The sequence below is a fragment of the Patella vulgata genome, chromosome 8 (assembly GCF_932274485.2).
Source record: "Patella vulgata chromosome 8, xgPatVulg1.2, whole genome shotgun sequence".
Taxonomy (NCBI): domain Eukaryota; kingdom Metazoa; phylum Mollusca; class Gastropoda; family Patellidae; genus Patella; species Patella vulgata.
In genome coordinates, this window is record NC_065886.2 from 19,024,064 (window position 1) to 19,049,350 (window position 25,287).

The following is a 25,287-nucleotide window of genomic DNA, read 5'->3' on the forward strand; positions in this document are numbered from 1 at the left end:
TGAATGTATATAAACTGATTTACATTCAATGGTTTCCGTTTTTACTCCAATTTCAAATCAGTTATGTTCGGCGAAATAAGCCAGCGAGTGCAAATTTCTAGCGTCTGGTTATTCCAGTCTACATACGCCGTTTGATTTGGTGCAATGTGTCTAGCCGCGACCGTAGAGCCTCTTGATACAACTGGGGCTGAAGCGCATTATGGTACACGATTCGTGTACCAATGGTAAAATGTTTATTTTGTCTTAAATATTGGATATCAAAAGCCCATCTTTTTTCGGTAAGATCACAACATCAATGTTGATTTAATTTGACAAATAAATCGTGCTTTCAATGTTGAAGATTTTGGATGATATTGAGTTAGAGACTTAGCTACTTTAAGGCGTGCTCTTAGATCGTAAAATGTTTCATCACTTCCGATTTAGATCCTTGTCCTCTGTTTTATCCCATGAACAGAACACAGTTTTTATGGGATACAATCACTAGTTTTATTCTAAAAGCACGACGTTTCGACAAGTATCATCTTATCGTTATCAAGCACAATGCCATTTAGTAACTTTTTGTTACTGTTATTTAATCTATGTAAATGGTTTCACTATGAATTTCATATATTGACCTCAAGATGTCATTGTGCTTGATAACGATAAGAGAATACTTGTCGAAACGTCATACTTATAGAATAAAACAAGTGATTGTACCCAATAAAAACTGTGTTCTGTTAATAATGTGTTTCCCGATCGCTAATAAATGCCACTCAAAGATTTTTTATCTTGTGTAGTCGACGTCGTGAGTTTCTCGAATTAACGCTGATATCAAGCATATCAATAAACTAAGCATGCAGACGTATATTTTGGTACGAGAAATCCATTGTCATTTATTATTTAAATGATGTAACGACATAAAATCCTTCATAAAGCAGACGATGGAATTATATATATTTCGGCATCAATCGGCTTCCATAGTAGTGTGTACTCCGGAAATAGAAAAACCGGAAGCTAACTGTATTTCACGTGACCCAGCGTAACCAATTATCAAGGTGGCGAAGTCGCACATGGCTTCTCGAATGCAAACGCCAGAAAATTAAGACTTAAAACGTACCGACAGCGCAGTAGTAACTAGTGAAATCAAAATCCGTTCTTTTAAATAGTATGCTGTAAAGATGGGAAACGTATTTGCCGCTTCACCACCACCCCAGGGCGTTGGAATTCCCGCCCCACCGCTGGTATCTCCTCCGCCAAGTCATTCACCTTTCCCAACGCAACAAGAATCAACGGACAAAAAAGATCCTATTTTAGCAGCATTGCCTAATGATGAAGGCCAAAATCCAGGATCCTTTGAAGATCTGCACAAAAAATGCAAAGGTGTCTATTATACAGACATTGATATCATTCATAAAATTGCATCACAAATTCAATTGACAGCCTACAAGTAGACTGTCATCTAAATTTGACCTTCTGGTGTCAGTTATGAAATACAAAGTGGCTAGTTTTGGGGAACTATAATCATAATGAATATCCTGTAGGCTATTTTTACGGCACTTCACGCCGCGCCTGCACATCGAGAAAATATGAGACAAACACTTTGGGCTTTTTTTACGCCAGTGCTGTAGAAAAAAATCTTTGGGCTTTTTTTAGGGTTAGGGTTATACTTATAGCTTCTGATTGTTATTTTTGATGCCAAAGGCTTAGAACTATTAAACAATTGGAAGCTAACCCTAAAAATAGCCAGAAGATTTGTGTCTACGGCACTAAAGTACGAATGCATGCACTATTTTAATTCACTTCTTTACGTGAGTAAAATTCTCTAAATTGAACATTTTCCTAATGAGCATGAGTGATGGAAAGCCTACCAGTACTTCATTACGATTCCGCAAAAAATGGCCACTGCTGGGCTGCATACATGTATGTCGGGTCCTCATTTGTGTAATTGATAAATTAAGTCCTGATATCAAATTTCCATAGGCCTATTTTGAGATGTTGATAAATCAGGTTGCACTCTTAAATGTTTAAGAGCTCCAGTTGTACGGTAGCTAAAAACATACATCAGATTTTGTTCAGGTTTATGTAGCCTATTGTCTGAACAGTCGTAAGTTTTAAACGGATTTCTTTGATTATGAACAAACTACTTAAATATGGCTATTAAAAACTTGCCTATATGTCTGAAATCACTTCCTGTTAAAAAAACCCAATTGTATAACTAAATATTCTGACGAATAAAAAGCTCTATCTTGTAAAATTGAACTCGTCAGCTAATTACATCTTTTATCCGGATAGATCATTTCTTACAAGTGGGTGGCAGCAAGGCTTGCCTGTTGTAACGGTGTCTGGCACGTTTACGACAATTGAAATTTTGTGTATGAGTAAGCTATTGCTCTCGACCCAGTAGGCCATAATGAGTTCAGGCAGTTACAAATATAAATACATTCGTAGTCTTTATTTTGTTTCAGCCTTGTATTAATTATTTGATTAGAGAGTTTGGTGGGATTATTTCTTTTGAACACTGGTACAGAACAGAAAGAATGACATTCGTTTTACGGGCCTTGAATGTCACCTTTGAATATCTAATCTTTAATATTTCCTGATCTTGAGCAGTCCTGTCAATTAACCTCGGCAATCTGCTGTGGCCGAGATAAATCTGTAATGCCAATGTATTTTACATTTTTCTCGGCAAAATAAATAGCCAAGGCCATTGAATCACTGAATACGTATATAATGTTATTTAGTGTCCATTTTATTTTTATAAATACCAAAATTATTAATATTAACAAATCATACCACCCATCGGTTTAATTATCTACAGATATTTCAATTTCTTTCTATTTCTCTTCGCATATTATTTCCCTTGTGCAAAAACTGTTCAGAATTTTATAATCACGCGTCTTGTATCCCTACGATTGTACTCTTAGTTATGAACTATATATTAATCACAACTACAACTCCATTTTGAAACCCATGCCTCAGTCAATCAATGCTTTGAATTCTATTACTGTAAAAGGGGATCACGTGGCTAAGTGGGTAAGACGCTAGCTCGCTAGCCTGGAGGTCGGGTGTTCGATCCCTGCATTGGCCGAGATTGTTCATCCAGATTTTCCGGCGTGGTTCTCCCTTGTCAGTGATGCAGGACGGAGGGGCTGACAAGGAAAGCTGTCTAGTCGTTTGGATGGGACGGAAAACCGAGGTCCCGTGTACACATTGGCGTGCACGTAAAAGATCCCTTGGCAGTTGGAATTTGATATAAGAGTAGGCCGTAGTGCCGCTGTCCGGACAAAATTTCCCTCATAGCACACTGTATGGCGTATGCCCGTCTTCATTAGCCCAGGTTAGGAGCAGAACAGTAGGACGTTAAACTCCATTTCATTTCATTTCATTTCCCATGCCATATGAGTTATTGTAGGCTACACAGATGCATTATGATTGCAGATGATTTTGTATTCTTTGAATCAGCTTAAAAGTTTCTCTACCAACAGTGCCAATTTATATTTTTCAGATATATTTCCACAGATATTTGAAGGTGGTAAGCTAATTATATCGAAAGGATTAAGTAGTCATTTTCAGATCAGTCATACAGTTTCACTCAGTACTTTCCAGACCTCAGGATACAGATTTGGCTGTACGTACATAGGACAAAAACAGTTTAGTCCTTCAGAGGTGAGAATTTAATATACAATTGTTTAGAGGTGGGTTGGTTTGCTATTCAGTCAGGTGAATGACCACTGGGTAAATTGCAGTATTTCAGATTGAAAGACATATTTTCAGACAGTACAAAATAATCAGTAATCTCATTGGTCCAACAAGTTTAAAATCATCCATATTGACATAAGTTCCCATTATTTCTGTTACATTTATGTCAAACTGCCATCTTGATGATGTTGGATATTGGCAGGACGGGAGGGCCTGACATTGACAAGGACAGCTGTCTGGTCGTTCGGATGGGACAGAAAACCAAGGTCCTGTATACACATTGGCGTGCATGTAACTAGTTTAGACTAAATGGCTTGATGCAGCCAAATGCTATTCAGGTGTGACCACCTGATTTTATTTGTGCCCAGGTTTCGAAGAAAGTGGTGTACTACTAAAAACTTGGTGTACACTAAGGCATTTTTTTTTTAAACTGGGAAACTTTGATATAAATAATAAACTATATATCGTTTTAATGTTTTCATTTATAATGTCTATTCAATCATATCTTTATTAGAGAATTAGTCCAGAAATATGTCGCCACAAACACCCTTAAATTGTTTAGGGCTTTACGTACACCGCAGTTCATATGAATCCGTTTTATTTCTTTGGCTTAGCGACACGAACATTCGTGCAATTCTGTAATCCGTATCCACGTGGATTCCACCAAATATAAGTATCTTTGTACCAGAATTGCGATTTAAATGAGTACTTCGCCGTTGAGGTGTTGAATTCCGATTCTATGATATCCGTAATACCGTAAATTGATTTTCAAAATACGACTTCACACCTGTGCATGTACCTGGAATTCCTTTCTCACATACCCTCCATATTTATACTAAAAATTATATCGTATATGAAATATTTTCCCGACCTAATTACTTGATTTGGTCATATTTTCCAGTAAATTATTCTTAGTCTTTATTTCTGGAAATTGTTTTGAAATTCTTGAATGATTAAATACACCAGACAACGAGCCGTGTGCATGTCCATTCCAGCTAGCCACAAGCATGTGATGTAACGGTAGAATTAGATCAGGTGACTTGGGGGATACGCGTTTTATTTATTTAGATATAAATACTTCATAATGTATATAGACTAGTCCCAAACAGATGAAAACTCACGTAGATGGTGTGAAATTCATTGTTATAAAATAGCCAATAAAAATTCTACACCGATCTATTTTTAGCTGTGTGGTTCGAGATCTAACTCGATAGATCACGAGAACTTAGGAAAGAAACAAAAATATAAATTCCTACTTTCGATTATGCCATGGATTATGTAGGTATACAACGGCGATTTCATTATCAATCTTGGCAAATTGCCGTCGCTAAGTACTACGGCAATTGCCGCGGGTGCCGTCGTGAATTTTGACCCGTTTTGTGCTTCGGCTAAGCAGAAATTAGCAATTTGATTTTCCAGGACTTTACAACAGAACAAATCTGCTTTTGTAGAATGTTCAAAGCTAATGTTTTGATTGTACGTAGTATATATTTCGTTCTTTCTGACTGTCAATATTGTGCTTGAAAATGACAAGAGAATTATCACGTGAATAAATTCCTGGAGAGTCAAAAAAGCTCTCCTGAAATTGGGAAAAGGGTAAAGCGCTCTCCTGAATCTCTTGAGAGCTTTTTTAGCATTTGTGATAAAAGCAGGGATCTTAATCCATTTTGAAACCAACCGGCCAAATTGCCTCTAATGAGGTCCCGATAGGAAATAGGTTGATTAGATGCTCCCATTAACTTTAATATAACCAGACTAGCAAAAATGATTCTTGGTTATTTGTTATGGAGAATGTCAAATTCTGAATAGGCTAATATTCCTTAATAAATTACTGTCTTTGTTTATTTGATGGATAAACGTATATCGGCCAGTAACAGAAAATGCAGTAGCCAAAATAAGCTGAAACAAAACCATGGCATTTCTTAATATTTAACACACAAATTATTGTTTTTGTCTTATCACGTAACTTGCAAAGTTTTTATTCATTCGTGGATGATATAGACAAGCGGCACAATGATCATGTGACAACGATAATGGAAATTGCTTTATATAAAATAGATTTCCGTATGACTTGGCCATAGCTGTAAGTAATAATGATCATGTGACAACCATAATTGAAATTGCTTTATATAAAATAGATTTCAGTACGACTTGGCCATAGCCATAAATAATAAAGACATTATTTTTTAAAAATTACTGTCTCATGCCCCCGTCAGACCGGGTGGCGTCCTTTCTGCGCTGCTGCGACCGAACAGCGACTAGGAAATGCACAAGGTCGCCGGCAAACGTAAACACAGTGCGAGAAAATGTCCCCAAAAATTTACAAACTTGAACAAAATCGCATTCTTTACCCCGTCAGACCGGAAAATGGCCTCAGAGCGCGTCAAGATCGCCATAAGCCTGGTAAAAGCGTGGTGGGATCGCCAGATATTGCGCTGTGGTCTCGATGGTCGCAAATGATTGCTGAGCCTTGGCGTTTGTTTTGAACATACTTAAAACAAACGCGGTGACTAAGCGATCATTCCACGACCATGGAGACCACATCTGGCATTTCCACTACGCTTTTACTGCGCTTATGACAATCTTGACACACTCTGCGTCCATTTTCCGTCGCAGTAAGGACGCCACCCAAGTCTGGTGAGGGTATAAAAGCCATTTAAAACTAAATCTAGCAATGCTGGTTTATTGACCTAATTCCTACCGATGCATGTCACATGCTATCGTGAATTGGAAAGCATTGGATTTTCTGACTGAAAAATATATTATTTATGGCTGTTTCTCGGGATATTCAGTTAGTTAATATTTAAATTTAACTAAATACTGGTCGGCGAAACCATAAAATGTTCAGTCCAATTATTATTTTAAAATCTACTTGGAATTTGTATGGATGGGATACACAGTCCATGCCGAGATGTCTTCATTCACCACATGGCTTGTTTTCACAAATGAAACTTGGACCTGTTATGAATCAGCAAGCTGGTTTTGTGTTTTTAAAATGTTCTAATTACTCGTATTATGAACCAGATGGCCTATTCACACTAAGGTATGACTGCTATTCAGTGATGGGATTTTGCCCGTATATTCCGGACATATCCAACGCTATTTTCCAAATGTCCTAAATTGTCCGACCAGGAATATGCCCAATCGGACATAAGACATGGTAAATAATATTCAAAATTCCAAAATTAATATAGTGTACTGAGTGTATAACTACCACTCAACCCGATTATTGTTGATAATAGGCTGGATTGATTAGGTAATTAAGTGATCAACGTAATTATCGTTTTATACCATCTATACACCTACCTTGATTAACTACTTAATCTGCCTTGATTGGCTGACTTAATTCTTTGTTGGACAATTCATCAATTCAATCTTGAACAGAAGTCATTGCTTCTCCTTTGTCGGACTATATATCAATCCAATAAACTTAATCTACGTGATTAACCCGTGATTTCTCCATTGTCTCACGTTTTAATCTCCTTGATGTCGGCCGTAGACATTAGTCATATATGTCACATATCCTAATATCCTAACACCCCAAATCAATATACATTGTGTCCGATAATTTGTCTGTGATATTTCTTCAGTGGAAGCCGAAGTTAAATAAAGCTATTTCACACACACGCAAAATAAAAGTAGAAATCTCGCGAGACACGTGGAATTAAGAGGTGTAAACGTGCCGAATCTAATACATCTGATGTCGGGAGAAAAGATTCTATTTTGATGGCATATTGTCGGATTTATGATCATATTTTGAATGGGGTTTATGTTTTTAAATAAATAAACACGCTAAGAAATGTTGACGAATATTTCGATTGGAATAACATGAGTAATTACGGTAATTGTTTTAGACGATAGCGCGTGCTTAGAGTCGAATGGGATTGTTTAGCAGTTGAAATGTGGTCGTATATTGTCGTCGCCCCCGTCCGTCGGTCTGGCGTCCACAATTGCTTGTGGACGCTCTAGAGGCTAAAGTTAATATCTGATTGACTTTAAATTTATACACAGTGTTTAAGGTCTTGAGACAAAGAAGCCTATTGATTTTCAGCGATTTCCGATAATTACTGCCAGAGTTATGGCCCTTGATCACTTCAAAAAATCTTGTGGATGCTCTCAAGGCCAAAGTTAGTATCTGATTGACTTTAAATTTATACACAATGTTTAAGGTCATGAGACGAAGAAACCTATTGATTTTCAACGATTTCCGATAATTACTGCCAGAGTTATGGCCCTTGATCACTTCAAAAAATCTTGTGGATGCTCTAGAGGCTAAAGTTAACATCCGATTGACATTAAATTTATACACAGTGTTTAAGGTCATAAGATGATGAAGCCTATTGGTTTTCAGCGATTTCTGATAATTACTGCCAGACTTATGGCCCTTGATCACTTCAAAAAATCTTGTGGATGCTCTAGAAGCGAAAGTTGATATTCTATTGACTTTAAATTTATGCACAGTGTTTAAGGTCATGAGACGAAGAAGCCTATTGATTTTCAGCGATTTCCAATATTTGCTGCCAGAGTTATGGCTCTTGATCACTTTGAAAAATCTTGTGGACGCTCTAGAGGCCAAAGTTAATATCCGATTGACTTTCAATTTATACACAGTGTATAAGGTCATGAGACGAAGAAGCCTATTGATTTTCAGCGATTTCCGATAATTACTGCCAGAGTTATGGCCCTTGATCACTTCAAAAAATCTTGTGGATGCTCTAGAGGCTAAAGTTAATATCTGAGTTTAAATTTATACACAGTGTTTGAGGTCATGGGACGAAGATTCCTATTGATTTTCAATGATTTCCGATAATTACTGCCAAAGTTATGGCCCTTGATCACTTTGCAAAATCTTGTGATGCTCTAAACCAAACAAATTCTAATAGTTTTCTGATAATTACTTCGTGAGTTGTTGCTCTTAATCAGATTTTAGTGTATTATAAATGTTTCATTACCGAAAAAAGTAAAAATATGCGACAACCCTTGTTGACTGCCCGGACGATTTAGTTGCTGTGGGCGTATGTTTCGTTGCCTGGCAACCTATCTTTTTACCTTCTGTAAATAAATCGAAACGGAGTATAAGACGAATGCCGGACTTTGCTGAAAAATGTATCGACTTATGACCCGAAAAATACGGTAATTTGGGGGGAATATGAAACCGGTACGGATGGGCAGTAGTCGGCACGCTTTAATTCTGTGGTATTACGATGTCATGTAATCTTGTAGGAATATTATTGACATAAATAATTAAATATGAAAAATAACGAGGTGCACCTATTTTTTTTTTATTACGTATGAATTTGAATATTTAATTGTGGTTTGAAAATGCCGGCTTAAATAACGATAAGAGTTATGTCCCTTTATTTTCGGGAAGAAAATGTTCAACAACAAAAATTTTGAAATCCCATCACTGCTGCTATTGTAGCCGACAAGCAAGTTGATTGTCGATATTGACAGTAATTTTCGTTACTGGTATACTTTTCCTGATTATTTTCTTTGAGGGGAACTATAATAAGCACACCTCGACTGACATCCAGGCGCATCCAGGAGAGTGAGAGCGATTGCGTTCCTTTTACGTGAAGGCCTGAATCATTGTAGAAACATATCTCTGAATAACAATACAGTAATGGTTTTCCATAGAATTTTTGTGTTTTATTTATAATGTGTTCAATGACTAAAAGATACATTATGGGAGATTCGATAACGAGTTGGCAGTTCTCACTATAATAGTTAAAAACTAGATAATGTGAAGGCAATTTGCTGAAAATTTTATTCAAATTGATCCACTATGAACCGAGAACAAAGCGATTGAAATTTCCGCCTAGCCTCGATCATTACTAAAGTCAGTAAGATAAACAGCATAGTCTCGATTATCCATTTAATCGTTAAATCATGAAGGAAAGTTATGCAGTAAATCGGCTCATAATCCACTAAAGATCGCAGGCTAGCGATGCCATCTAGAGTTGATTATGATCTGGATAGGTTAATTAATGTCTAATTAATAATTTAGATAACATTTCAGGCCTAAAGAAAGACCGGCAATAGACAGATTTAGCTCTTGCATAATGTATGTTTACTAAATGCCGATTAGAGAGTTTGTCCATTAGCCTTAGGCAAATGTCTTGACAGAGTTTAATGAACATTTTCCGCTTAGACTAAGCTGAGTTAAGCAATTTGATTTGAAGCCAAAATAAAGACCGGCAATAGACAGATTTAACTCTTACCTAATGCATCTTTAAAATAGGAAACAAAAATAATAAAGGACAAGTTTCACAGTTCCTTGAATCCTGAAAATGCAACAAAAAAACTCCCAAGACATGATCATTTCCGTTGATTTGAATGGCATGCGAATAATGACTAAATTTGATCAGCATTCAGTGTGATTTCATGTCTCCTTCTACCTACATATATATGTCAAGCCCCAAAAAGTAAAACATTTTGCAGACACTTTTCCAACATACCTCACCCCTGTGGACACTTATCAAAATTGGTAGTATCTCTTTAATGTAACAGTATATTTAATAAAATGCCTTTTTTTTTGCAGGCTTATCCAATTATAATAGGTGATGTTGATGCTAGTGGTAATTTAAATGCAAGTATTATTCATGCTTTTACTGAAAGATTAAGATCAAAGGCAGTTGTTCAGGTAAGAATATCAGCAGTTTTCAATGTAATGTAAAATAACCAGGAGGATATTATGAATACGAGGAACCCTAACATTTGACTTGCGTCTTCATGAATCACAGCATGTCATCTGACTATGGTAGTCTAGACTACATTTAGTCATAATCCATGACACTGCAGCTTGCTAGAATGCATAACAAAGGTTCTCTCAGGATTTAGTTGTCAAGGGACATAACTCCATTTTCATTTATTCAGGATAAATTGAAAACAAAAAGTTAAACTATGACCCTTCTATATTGCATGTTTTTGACTGAGCTTTTTGAAACATTTTGAAGGTCTAAAATGCATATTATGGACAAAAAACTTAAATTAGATATTGATATACATGTACATACTATGTATGGGGTCCGAATGAAAATTCATAATGCCTAGAGGTCGCAATTTTTATCCAATTTAAAAAATCTTCGAATATATCACCATTACACCATAATGTCGGTTGTGTATGAATTTTGTGAAAATTGGACCAAAACTGTCAGACAAAATGATTGCTTCTTGTACAGAAATAGTGTAAATAGTATTGTATATCAAAGTTGTGGATCCGGTAGAGATCAGTTTTCATCTGATTTTGATGAAACTTGAAATGTATGTTTATAACCCAAAGATCTTGGTTCCTTTCAATTTTCACGCATATATTGTTGTTTATTACAATTTTAACGTGAATACATTAATTATGTTTAATTAAGATTATTTACATATGAAGGGAGCATAAAATGGGTAAAAACATAAAAAAAAGTTTTCGAGTATCTAGAGTTCGGTGCATCTAAATAAATATTTTATATTTATAAAATATAGTTTTAATGATACAAGTTATTGAGCACTTTGTCCCACTAGATTCTTCAAGCTCACTTTACTTGAAGTGGGATCTGTCATACCTCTGTGTGCCATTATTGAACAACAATAACACTGACCGGCTACGGCTGTCCAGTAAAACATGTTCATCCAAAATCCCATTCACCGAGATCTAATAAATGTTAAGTCCACAATCATATTGAGATAGTTAGGGTAAAATATATCTTAAAATTTTTTTTCGAAACTAAATATAATTTTATATAATGTTGCGGTGTTTTTGACACTGCCTGTCTGGCCCATAGAACCAAATATAAATGTTTTGGGACAACGTAGATAACTACAAGAACAAAATCAATGACTTGATATTGAAAATAATGAAAAATAGATAAGTTCAATGAGGTCATATCCAGTTACATGCTTTGCAATGGATTGTTAAGTGTTAAATTTTTGAAAATCTTTTAAAAAAGATTTTGTGTGAACTAAATTGAATGGATATATAAGTTGAATGTATCGGCAGTGCAGATCACTGAAAATTGTGAATTTTACTGTCGTCTGAAAGAAGTAAACTAGTTGTCAACTTTCGTGTTAAGCTTTTGAGAGTTAGAATGTTAGGTGTTATATGAGAATATCAAAGAATAACATCTAACTTGTTGGATTATGTGTTAAAGATACATAATGGGAGATTCGATAACGAGTTGGCAGTTCTCACTATGATAGTTAAAAACTAGATAATGTAAAGGCAATTTGCTGAAAATTTCATTCAAATTGATCCACTATGAACCGAGAACTAAGCGGTTGAAATTTCCGGCTAGCATTGATCATCATTACTAAATTCAGTACGATAAACAGCATAGTCTCGATTATCCATTTAATCGTTAAATCGTGAAGGAAAGTTATGCAGTAAATCGGCTCATAATCCACTAAAGATCACTGGCTAGCGATGCCATCTAGAGTTGATTATGGTCTGGATAGGTTAATTAATGTCTAATTAATAATTTAGATAACATTTCAGGCCTAAAGAAAGACCTGCAATAGACAGACTTAGCTCTTGCATAATGTATGTTTAATTTAATGTTGAGCAAATTTAGTGGTTGTTAATTGGGATATATATTTAACAATAGTTAATTTGATTAATTTATGTATTTTTAGATTCAGAACAATAAATGTGTAGCTATGCAAGCATCAAACGATTATAAAGGCAAGGACTATACAGCATCTTTAACTCTAGGAAATATAGATCCTCTTAATGAGTCAGGTAAATATATTAGCGTTTTGCTTTAATACCATGATTTGGCACCATTTACAGTAAGGTAGCTGAGTTGGTTGAGAAAACTGCTGAGGATTATAATACTTACCGGTACTCCAAAAGTATTTATGACCAAAATTTTTGATATAGTTTAATCTGTATTGTCTATTTCTAAATTAATACTGTTGTTTTCTGCGAAAATTCTCTTTATACCCACTTCCTTAAAGCTTCTGATCGTCAATAAGGGGATTTTTATTCCCTTGCGAAATATATCATTGTGAAAGTTGAATTACTTGAATCTCAAAATGGATTATCAATCCAAAACTGCTTCCGATTCCGTTTAGTATGTAAAAGACAAGATGTAAATAAATCTGTCTACATTCAACGTCCTTTGCAGACAGTATAAAAGGGATATGGTCAAAACAAACCATCGTCACCCAGGGATGTGCCCAGAAAAACATTCATGCCGGGCGGTAATCTTTGGCAGAAAATTATCGGGTTTTTTTGATCGAAAATGCGCATTTTCACGAGTCCAGTGGTCAAAATTTACGACGGCACCGCGCCGTACTATTTAGTGAAATTACCGTAGAAAATAGATAAGAACTATGGGCGGCATCTTTAGCCGTGGTAATTTATTTAAGAATATGACGACGGCAATTTGCCAATGTTGACACTGAAACAACCGTTGTATACCTGCGTAATCCACGGCATAATCGAAAATAGGAATTTATTAATTATTGTTTTGTTTCTTTCCTCAGTTCTCGTGACTGTATTTTTCTATTGAAAACACAAGTCGGCATTCGTTCAGTCGTACCATGGAACGTATACGGTCCATTGTCGTCGTACGCCTACTCAAATGGTTGGAAGTCAGGTAGCACTAGCAGCCAATTTTGTAACAATTATGAATTTCACACTGACCATCTACCCATGTTTTCACCTGTTTGTCACTAGTTTATAGCATTATGAAGTATTGATATCTAAATAAATAAAACACGTATTCCCCCAAGTCATCTGACCTAATTCTACCGTAACGTCACATGTTGGTGAATGGAATGGAGATGCACACAGCTCGTTGACTGGTTTATTTAATCATTTAAAAAGTTCAAAACAATTTCCAGAAATAACGACTATGAATAATTTACTGGAAAATATGATCAAATCAAATAATTAGGTCGGGAAAATATATCATATAAATTAATATAATATAATTTTTAGACGGGATGTTAGAAAGGAATTCCAGGGGGCGTTACATGTCCACTGCACGAAGTTCATGTAATATAATGTCATGCACATGTGTGAAATCGTCTTTTGATAATCAAATTACAGTATTACGGATATTTTATAATTGGAATTCAACACTTCAACGGCGAAGTATTCATTTAAAACGCAAGTTTTGTACCATGATACTTATACTTGGTGGAATTTACGTGGATACGAATTATAGAATTGCACGAATCTATAAAAATAGTTTAAATATTAAAAATAGTCATTTGCTAGTGCTATTTTTAAACAATAACGGTGCTGTAGGCTAGTTTAACCAGTCATGCTAGTTACATCGCACTGATGTGACCAGTTAAAAAGAGTCTAAATATCAGATAACTCTGCGCGTCAAATAAGAAATCGAAAGTAATATATTTCGTCGAAAACGAACGTTATATTTAGATGTCTATGATACGAGGTCAGTTTGACGCGAGTCAAAATAATTTATTCAATTTATGAGGTTAAAAGCAACAAATAAAAACGCTTTTACCAATTTAGATTACCTTTCTTTACAAGAAAATGGAGGTGGGCGGAAATCTGCGTCAAGATATTTTTGCCGGCCGGACAATATTGGTGCCGGGCGGTACCGCACGGAAATTGTAATAGTAAGCACATCCCTGGCCACCCATAATCTTGCCAATATCTTTGGATAGATGTTGTTTTAATCCTAGGATTGTAATATTTTAACAAAAAAAAGATTATCATCTCACAAATACAAATTATTAGGCCACACAAATAAATATTCTGGTTCTCACACAATTCCTTGTAAAAATATTATTGCTGGAGGGTGGATTTTTCTATTTTTGTTTTTAGTTTGTTAAAATTCTAGCTAGTTTTTCATATTGAAGAAACACAAAATTATAATTTTAATAGTTATTTTACTCTTAATAAGAAAACCAAAAATAAGTAAGATTTTCAAGTAACAGATGAATGATTCTGTGACTTCATCTAGGTTAACTCCTGGGAAAATGTTCTCAAATCTGCTGATTTTTGTTTAGGTGACCATTATGTGGTAATACCGTACTCATTATGGTGGCGATTTAATTCAAAGTCTGTTCCCTCAATCTCCCCATGGAGAATACTTTTGGTCATATCTCTCTTAGTTTTCAGTTATAGTTCTCGGCAAACATATTAAGAGATCTTGATCCAGTATCCAGTGCCGTTTGTGATTGTCTGTTGTGTTATTTACTCGATAGCCAAGTCTAGTGTTCAGTTCCTCTTTTCGAAAAAAAATGCTTAATAGAGTTACTTCCCTTGATTGTGTGAAATACGAAAATGCATAAATGGATAACTTTGACGCGGCCAAATTTAGATGATCAAAGTCCAGCTTAACCGGAGCGGGGCCCTGGTCCGGACTACAATTGTGGGGCCCCTTTTGAATGGCATGCATGAGTAACACACAATTAAACAGTCTGTAATACAAGAATAATTACATAATATCTGATCACATACGAAATCTATTCAGTTCCCAATGGCATACAAGTCTAGAAGCCTAGACCGATCACCCAGAGGAACTTCACAGAGAAGATTGAGGGATAGCCCTCGCGCCGCTAAATCGATTACCGTGAAACTTTCATTTGGTATTTGAATTTTTTCTCTTTTTGCCATGAACCGCGGGCCCTCCAAAGCCGCGGGGGCCTGGGTCACTTAGGCCCATGCCTAAGCTGAGCTTTGTGGATGATAGGTATCTAAGAGCCAGAATTCTTTTTTTTTGTGTGTGGCCTTATAGAATATTGCATGAAGTGAGCAATTTTGTATTTTAACCAATGTAAAGAGAGAGTGCCAGTTTTAGGCATGGGACTAAGCTTTTCATTTAGTTAAAGATACATTATGGAAGATTAGATAGAGCTGGCAGTTCTCAGTAATAGGTTAAAAAATAGATAATGCAAATGGATTATGCTGAAAATTTAATTCATATTGCTTCGCTCTAAGCCGAGAAAACCTTAATTTAAAATCTCTGTAGCCTCGATTGTCATTGTTACTGCTGTCATGACAATTAACCAAGTCTCAATTACCCATTTTTGCATTTCATCATCAACGGACGTTAAACAGCATCGAGAGTTGATTATGGTCTTTTCATGTTAATAAATGTCTGATTAATACATTTCAGGCCTAAAGAAAGACCTGCAATAGGCAGATTTAGCTCTTGCATAATGTATGATTAAAGGGTGATATTTGATTTATTTTTTATTTTTTTTTACAGGTATTGTAGTAAGTCAGTACTTACAAAAAGTTACATCAAATTTAGATTTAGGTGCTGAATTATTATATCAATATGGGCAACAAGTACCTGGAGGAGAGATAACTATTATGTCTCTAGCTGGTCGTCTTTCTGGTAAGTAAGCCCAATTAACAGGTATTACAGCTAAAAATAATTTAGAAACAGAACTAAATTAACCTGTGACTAGGGTTCCATTCTATCCAGCAAGGGTTCTGTTGACATTTTCTAGAAAAAGAAATCCTGAATTACAAAAAGAGAGGAAAACAGATTATTTTTTTTTCTCAAAAAAGTGAAGTTCAATAATTGCATATTCTTTGGATTTTATTCATTATCTAGTATTACAATAAATAGTTTTCACTATGCATGACCAAACAAATTAAACTCATTTTGTCCTTAATTAAAAAATTGAAATGTTTGCTGACATTATATTGGTATACATACCATTTCCTTAAATACAGAAGTATACACTGTAGGCTAGTGTATTTATGTAGAAATTAATTCTAGGATTGTCTTTTTAATTTCCAGGTGAAAGCTGGCAAGCCAGTGCTAATATTAGCCCTTTTGCAGGAAACCTTCACACCTGTTATTCACACAAAATAAATGAACAGTTACAAATAGGAGCTGAATTAGAAACCAGTTTACGATTAGGAGAAAGTACAGCAACAATAGGCTATCAATTAGAAATTCCTAATGCTAATGTTACTTTTAAAGGTAAGTCTCTTGTTTGTTTGTTAAAATTACAGTATTTTTCACTAATGATTTTACACAATCAGCCAATATATGCCCCATTGACCAATATCTGCTGATAACAGTAAAATCTGTGAAATAAATACTACCAGTGTTTTCAGTTGTTAACCACACAGAAATGCATGAAGTTAAATTGTAAACTGTGTTAAATTCTGTAGTGATGTTAATCAACATTAGCCTGCTTGGCATGCTATACACAGATATGTTTCCCATATAATACTGTGTTCATGTACGGCAACATTTCCTGTTCAATACAGTGGTAGACTTTTCCCCTAACCCTGTCATTCTTGACAAATGATTGCATCCTCTGGATAATATGAATCTAATATAACCACAACTATGATCAATGAATGATCAAGTGGGAAAAAAATCAAAATAACGACACCTGTCACTCAAGGATATTATTGATCTATTCCCCATTAACCCAAATCTGCATCTTTGAATAACTGGTAATATTTACCAATATATTACTAATCTAAACACTTCAATAAGTCAGATATGGTTTATATGTTTAGTAATAACTTATTAGGTTCCTGGCAAGACAATATATCAGTAATGATCATTAGAAAATATCTTGAAATCAGTAAAACTGGTGTGACCCTTGATATACATGTAACACTATATTAGTTCATACTATATCACCACTGTTTGTATAGTTGTAGTCATATATAACTGGCTGTCTATCCAACCACAGTTCCCAATGGATGCTTTTTACATTGAAGTTGGTATACAATCTTTTAAATATACATGGAGTGTTTTGTCGAAGTTCATGGCATATGTATGAAGTTGTGTTCTGGATGCTTTCTATAGTAATCTATATCAATAAAATCAAAGATGTCTATTTATGTATGTGTGTGTGTTTTCCCATCACATTTTATCCCCGCAATCAACCCCCCACATATGTGGTATGAAATTAACCAGCATGACCTAGAGAATGTTTTAGGCCCCAGGGAGAAGCTGGGTATCCTGCTAGCAACTTATAAATTGATAGAAAAAAACCTCCTCGTAGCTCAAATTGTTTCAGTTAAAACATGAATTTTTAATTTTTCAACAGGTCAGTTAGATAGTAATTGGTGTTTAGGAGCCGTTATGGAGAAAAAATTACAACCATTTCCATTTACCTTTGCATTGAGCGGGTATGCAAACCATGTTAAAGGACAATACCGATTTGGTATAGGATTAATTGTTGGATGATTGTAATAACTGTTAGAGATATTTGTGATTATTACTGAAGACAGTTGTGCTCTCATTATGTGAACATTGGTCAACTCATACAGATGTCAGTTAAATGGCAGCAGAATGGACATTTTAAAATTGGGTAGATACAAATTTATACAGAGAGGCGAAAAGGGTGTTGAAAATGCATTGATTAATCCATACAATTCGAATCCTGTGTAAGATTACTAACTCCAGCTAAATATTGATTGATTGTAATATTTTTAGCTTAGAAATCAAATAATTGGTCATATTTAGGAATGCATTTAACTATAAATTTGAATGGAAGATAAAAGTAATTTTTTTTTACTGTCAATTTTTCTTCAAATTTAGTCCTTATAAGTTCTTATTTTCAGTGGCATTTCGTCTATACATTGTAAATGTTATTACATGGTTGGATTCAGGGTGTTTATACATAGCTCACTTTACTTATGCTGATCTAATAACATATCTTGTAGATAAAACAATAATAGTATCTAAACATTACCATATTCAACATAATAAATACCCAGACACTCCAAGAACAATAACAGGTAGGCGTTTATAACTGCCGGGTGATTATTAGGTGATACACAGTAGTTTGATTAATACTTTGATACCATACTAGATAGAAAACCATTTGTCCCCTGGTTGATTAGGAATGATTCAAAAGTAATCATTCTTGTCAGACCTTGTAGAACTTTATAGAATGAGTTTTCAGTTCATTAAACAATTTGCTTTGACAATTTGTCTTTAATGTTGGTAAAACCTGATTTTACTGGTATTCCTCCAGAGGTGAAAAGTTAAAAGACAGGATATAACAATTCTTTGCTTGATACTTGCTTATAAGTAATAAGTTGATACCCGTCTTCATTAGCCCAGTTCGGAGCAGAACAGTAGGACGTTAAACTCCATTTCATTTCACTTTCATTTATAAGTTGATAACCAAATACAGGGTAAGGAATATAATATATGTGTAAAGAAGGCTAACAAATTTAACTTCTCTGAATTTGAATACATCTGAATCTGTGTCTGTTATTTATGGAATTTTCTTTGTGATGTGACATTGTTTTGGGACCAGGTTTTATTTAAAATTGTTTAAGTTCTATCTAGAATATATTTTATTAAAGAACATTAGCAGTTCCCTGCTCGACTTGCCATTCAGACATAGAAGGGTTCAGTTAATTTTTTGCTGAACGTCACTGACCCTCCCATATATTTATTGATTTTTACTTCTGAATTTTAGGGATATTTGAAAACCAGGATGCAATAATATTCTACAGTGGAAAGTGCCATATCTTTTGTTTTAGTTAACCAGTTTAAGTAATGTTGAAACCTTGTCAGCTCAAATCAAGTCAACAAATATTGGTGTTTTGACTAGAAATATTAGACTTTGTGTTTGTACCTGTCACTGAATTGTTTTCTGAGCATCCCGAACAAGCTGTCGTAAGAACCCTTGGGTAACTGATAAAATAGTCTATTGACTGTAAGGTAATAACTGAATGTGAAATTAATTTGTCCTGCCCTAATCTCTTCTAAAATGAGTTAATTAAATTAATCTAAAGTATGAAACCATTTAACAGGTAAGGGCATTTATGAGCATATCTAATTAATCACCAATGATTATTGTATTGTGCTGTCTTCATTATCCCAGTAGGTGCAGAAAAGTAGGACATTAAATTTCATTTCATATTATATTGTTTTGACAAGTATAAAGTTTGCCAGTGCCACTGATTTTGGTTACCTATTGTAATTAATGCAGCTGGAGAAAAGTCGCAGTTATTCCTGGGATTTATTTACGGTTTTACATTAGGTAAAGCTAGTTCTGCTGTAATCTGGCAATTTTGTGAATTAATATTTGTGAGTCCTGTATAGTCTTATATACAGTTTAGAGTGGCAGTTAATTGTTTTGTTTGATAATGTGATTAGAATGTATGAATATAGAATAGTTATATAATATATAAGCTGATAGACGAGATACAGGTATTATGATAGATATGTCAGCTGTTGTTTTAGAGAGCTGGCTTTTATTAAAAGAATATCACGGACAGATGTACAACATACATCTTATACAGTATGAGCGCAAAATGTACATTTTGAACATTAGACTAATATAATTAAATAAATATTATTTACCTTTATATATGGTAATGTGTTTGTACTATTGAGTGATTGGTGGTGGAGGTGGCTGGAAGTCAAGTAGCACATTTGGATCCCAAGCTTGTAAGAAATCATCTGCCCAACTTCATGATTTTTTCTCTCGGTTTTGTCCATTTGCTAAAGACCCTACTGTATTTGAATTATTGAAATATAATAGTACCATGTGTTAGTCCTGAAATGACCTGGTTGAGTCGATTGGACGTCAAACCCCATTTTTGGGTGATATTAAAATGTTGTTTCGACACTCCACTGGTGACAATTCTAAATGGGATGTTATGGTTCGATCACAAATATTTTGGATGGGTTCAACTTTGACATATATGACAGTAACTTCATGGATTTAGCTTTTGGAGCATCTAGAGGTCACAATTTCGATTTTATTTTAATACTGTTCAAACATGCCAATTACACAACAATTGCAGATGAGTTCGTATTTCATGACAATCGGACAAAAACTTCCGGATAAATTGACGACTCCTGCTTAGGCAACCATGGTTTTGGAGTGTGGCCTGATTTAGATGAAAGTTAAAATATGTGCTAAGGATCAAAAGATCTTGGAGGAGTTCGATTTTGTTGCGAATTGGATCTTCTGATCTTGACTTGTGTTTCCTCCGAAAAGCACGATAGAGGTTATATGCTATGACAGATTTTGTTCAAATTTGGTGTACATTTTTACTCCATGATCAATTAAATCGAGAACACTTTGTTGTTATAACTATATTGATATATCTTTATAGCATCCATAATACAAAGGTTATATACAGGGCCCGGTTCCTAGAAAATTCTTAAAGTAAGCACAAAGTCGTGCTTCACTTGTTTTACGTAAGAAACTTATAAAAATACCGTCCCTAGAAAATTCTCAAGACCATTCTTACGTAAGCACATGTCAAGTATAAGTCTAAGCACTTTGTGACTGGTAAAGTTGACCATAAACTGAGACTACGAAGCTCTTTAATGTCTTAAAAACAACTTTTGTATGCGAATTACGTCATAAATTTGTCGTCTGCTTCATTGAAGTCATATATATATGGTTGATTTAGATGCATTTGACATGTCCCCTATACACATATAAAATGTGCCACAAGATAAAAAAACGCAGACGAATACAAACTAACTGAATAATTGTAACAGCGCCTGATCTTAAAGTAGCCTGTGTGTTGGTAGCCTATTGTTTACTAATTGGCAAATAAATAAAGTGGTTTCAGGGTAGAAGCGAAATTTTCTATAGCATTCTTAATTTCTTCTGGGGAAGGATTTTCTCTGTCTCTTTGGTATCAAAAGGTGTCGGAAATGCCGTCGAATAACTCTACGGTCAGCCATCTTTTTGAAGCAGAAACAGACTTAAGGTTGGTAAGCAAGCCGCATACCTTGCTTGGGACTTGTGCTTAGATTGACTATATTTAAGAACGAAGTTGTACTTAAGTTTTTGTGCTAACAATGAAGTCTACTTAAAATCTAAGCACAAGAACGTGCTTAAGAATTTTCTAGGAATCGGGCCCAGGAAGCTGCATACTCGGCTATGAGCTAAATGTAAGTTCCCCAAGTCGAGTCGAGGCAACTATACATGTATACATTTCTGTTCTACTTTTTATACGCCCACATTTTCATGTGGACGTATATTGTCGTCGCCCCTGTCCGTCCGTCCACAATTGTTTGTGAACAGTCTACAGGTCACAATTTTTATCCGATTTCAATGAAACTTGAAATATAGGTTTATCGCCCTAAGATCTCGATTCCTTTCGATATTGGCATGTATCGGACTGTAACTTCATGGATTATGGCCCCTGATTGTACGAAAAATCACGTTTTTAGCTTGTGAACACTGTAGAGGTCACAATTTTTATCCTATTTAGTTTAAACTTGAAATGTATCATTATAACCCAAAGATCTCGATTCCTTTCGATATTCGCGCATATCGGAACGTAACTTCCTGAATTATGGCCCCTGATTGTACGAAAAATCGCGTTTTTAGCTTGTGGACCCTATAGAGGTCAAAATTTTTATCCGATTTAAAAAACGTATTATTATATTACCGTTAAACCCTATGGACGGCTGAGTTCGAATTTCGTGAAAATCGGCCCAAAACTGACAGACAGAATTGCCGCCCCTCGTTCTTAAATAGCGTAAAAATATGGTATATCAAGGTTGTGGACCCAATAGAGTTCACAATTTTTATCTGATTTTGTTGAAACTTGAAATGGAAGTTTATAACCCAAAGATCGTGGTTCCTTTCGATATTCGTGCATATCGGACTGTAACTTCCTGAATTATGACCCCTGATTGTACGAAAAATTACTTTATTTTTAGCTTGTTCCCTATCCATCTCTCGAAAATGTGGGCGTATCCTGCTTGGCGGCCGCTGGTTAATTTATTAATTACCTTTTCAATAATTTCACATTTTTAACCATTGTTAATTCTGTATCTATAACTGACAGACAACATAAACTGAAAGTCTCGATGAAGCCACAAAGTCTTAAAATCAGATTGGACTCCAACTACTAAAATGCGATCGACCAAATAAATGTGCTATTTTCCTGGTACTGGCTTTCAGCAACATGCTACAAGCTTAAACATAGCAGAAATTAATTCAGAAACCTTTTCAGTAATGTGTATAGAAAATGCCCTGTAAATAGTAGAAATCGAACTGCCACTGAAAACATATTGCACAAAAACCGGCCTACTTAATCAAAATCAGCACATCGTCCCATTTTCCCGCCACAAATAGCAGCCATATTGGAAATATTCTAAATATGTTATCATTTTACACAGTTGTATACGGCAGAAATGGAATCTGCACCCCGTAAACATAATATCCCGATACCATAGACGACTTCTTAATCAATATCAGTGCATCGTCCCATTTTCCCGCCAAAAATGTCAGTCATTTTGGAAATATGCAAAATAGGTAAACTTGTGATCATTTTACACAGTTGTAATGGGCAGTAATGGAATCTGCGTCCCGAAAACACATATCCTGATACCAAAGACGACTACTTAATCAATATTAGCGCATCGTCCCATTTTCCCGCCAAAAATGTCCGCCATCTTGGAAATATGCAAAATAGGTAAACTTGTGACCATTTTACACAGTTGTAATTGGCAGAAATGGAATCTGCGTCCCGAAAACATATATCCTGATACCAAAGATGACTACTTAAAGATGGGTTCCCGCGTACAAACTGGGTGATTTAATGGTATATATGGACTAAAAACATATTCAAACTAATTAATTTGTCATAATTATGCTTCAAATCCCTCCCAAACATTGTAATTGCGAAGGAATGCCCTGCTATTAAAATTCGATCAAACTAGGTCATGTTTACGTCACGTCTTGGAAATCAGAGGAGAATTCATATACATAAGACGACGTTGTCTTTAATCGCTTACTATTTATTACAAATATCGAATCCTAATTAAATTCTCGGATTATCTACTACCCGCGTCTTTTTCCGTCATTTTTATCTCAGAAAGTGTTGTACGTCTAACTCTTCATAAAGTTTATCAACTTGTACATCAAGCGCTCAATGTTCGCGTGTGACCTTCATGGACATCACGCGTGCAGAAATTCTTAATCGTCGGGCTGTTGATTAGGGGAACCCTTACATTTTTGTCCTGTATACGCCCCATGAGTGTTTTTCGGGGAATCCAGTATTTTTCTAGTAAGATTGGATATCTTTACTTTCCATATATACCAAAATTGCCATACTTTTATTGGAAATAACCACCCGATAAATACTTTTCTGGGAACCCATCTTTAATCAATATCAGCGCATCGTCCCATTTTCCCGCCAAAAATGGCGGTCATCTTGGAAATATGCAAAATAGGTAAACTTGTGACCATTTTACACAGTTGTAATTGGCAGAAATGGAATTTGCGTCCCGTAAACATATATCCTGATCACAGAGACGACTACTTAATCAATATTAGCGCATCGTCCCATTGTCCCGCTAAAAATGGCCGTCATCGTGGAAATATGCAAATAGGTAAACTTGTGATCATTTTAAACAGTTGTAACTGGCAGAAATTGAATCTATGTCCCTGAAAACAAATATATTTACACCAAACACTACTTACTACTTAATCAAAATTAGCACATCGTCCGATTTTCTCGCCAAAAATGGTCGCCATCTTTGAAATATCTTCATGAAGTAATGGGAAAATATCTGAAATATAGTCACGACCCCTGCCAATATTAATACATTGCTAAAACACAGTTGATAAGTCGATAACATTATAAAAAAGGTGAAAATAAAAAAGTAAGTTGGAATATTGTCACAAAATGGCTGCCCTCAGATAATGGCCTCCCATACTATGAAGACCTACTCGGAAAAATTGTCAACATTGTTTTTTTGTCATTTAACATCAAAACCTACAAAATAAAGCTCATTCCACGATTTCTACCCGAAAAGCCGACGGAATGTCACTTTTCTTTAAAGGGCCCATAAGTCTAATTCTGTAGTTAGTGCAGGAGAACCACACTGCACACAAAACAAAAATGACAAGACAAACTATATAGACATGGGGGGGGGGGGGAGGGTATAAATAATAAATATTAAATCAAGTGAATGGGTACTGGGGGTAGGGACATTAAAAACATGAATTAGAATTCACTATCGGTCCATTCCAATTAATATTGATATTGTTTTTAATATACCGTGAAAATATGGGCTCCTGATACACCTTATTTAAGACACAATCCCTTCCCGACGTCTGGTTCTCTATGGTATTGAGTCACATATGAAATAAATAAAGCAAACCACATGTCTTTACTCAATGCAGAGGTAATTAAAAGTGGCCGATTCACAAATGACAAATAGAGAAAAAGATACCCATAGAGACCGGAATTACCAAATGAAATTGACTGCTATTCAATGCAGACCGTCACGTATTTCACAGAATACATAGAGGATATTTGTCGTTTTAGAGTGAATAACATATACTATTAAAAAAAAGTAGGGGGTATTTGATTTTGGGGGCATAATACTAAAATATGCAAATGACTACGAAAAAAGTCACTATAGAACCTAACAGAAGAAACATTTCCAGTTACATGTGACGCCCAAACGCACCAATAGCTACCGCATGGAATGCAGGTGATGCTTGGGATCATCATGGGGGTCCAACCCAAGATTTGCACGACTCTGACTTTGAATGTTACAGTCATTGTGGCATTGAATTCCAGGGTGGAAACAGTTTAATTGTTTTAGTGACCAGAAAACAAATTTTGATATGCGTCGGCTTACCCAAAATGAAAGGTTACGTGCCCTTGGCATGCTACAGATCGGCACAACACAGGCGGTTGTGGCGCGG

At 35.3% G+C, this 25,287-nt stretch overlaps 1 protein-coding gene across 1 annotated transcript; it reads left to right on the plus strand.

Moving 5' to 3' along the window:
- Positions 1 to 1,018: 1,018 nt before the first annotated feature.
- On the plus strand, positions 1,019 to 20,154 carry LOC126829455 (mitochondrial import receptor subunit TOM40 homolog 1). Its single transcript, XM_050559363.2, has 7 exons — positions 1,019 to 1,359; positions 3,485 to 3,645; positions 10,220 to 10,321; positions 12,298 to 12,403; positions 15,858 to 15,989; positions 16,401 to 16,586; positions 17,677 to 20,154. Exons 1-7 carry the CDS (start codon positions 1,158 to 1,160, stop codon positions 17,814 to 17,816), a joined length of 1,029 nt encoding a protein of 342 aa, XP_050415320.1. The 5' UTR covers positions 1,019 to 1,157; the 3' UTR covers positions 17,817 to 20,154.
- The last annotated feature ends 5,133 nt before the right edge of the window (positions 20,155 to 25,287 follow it).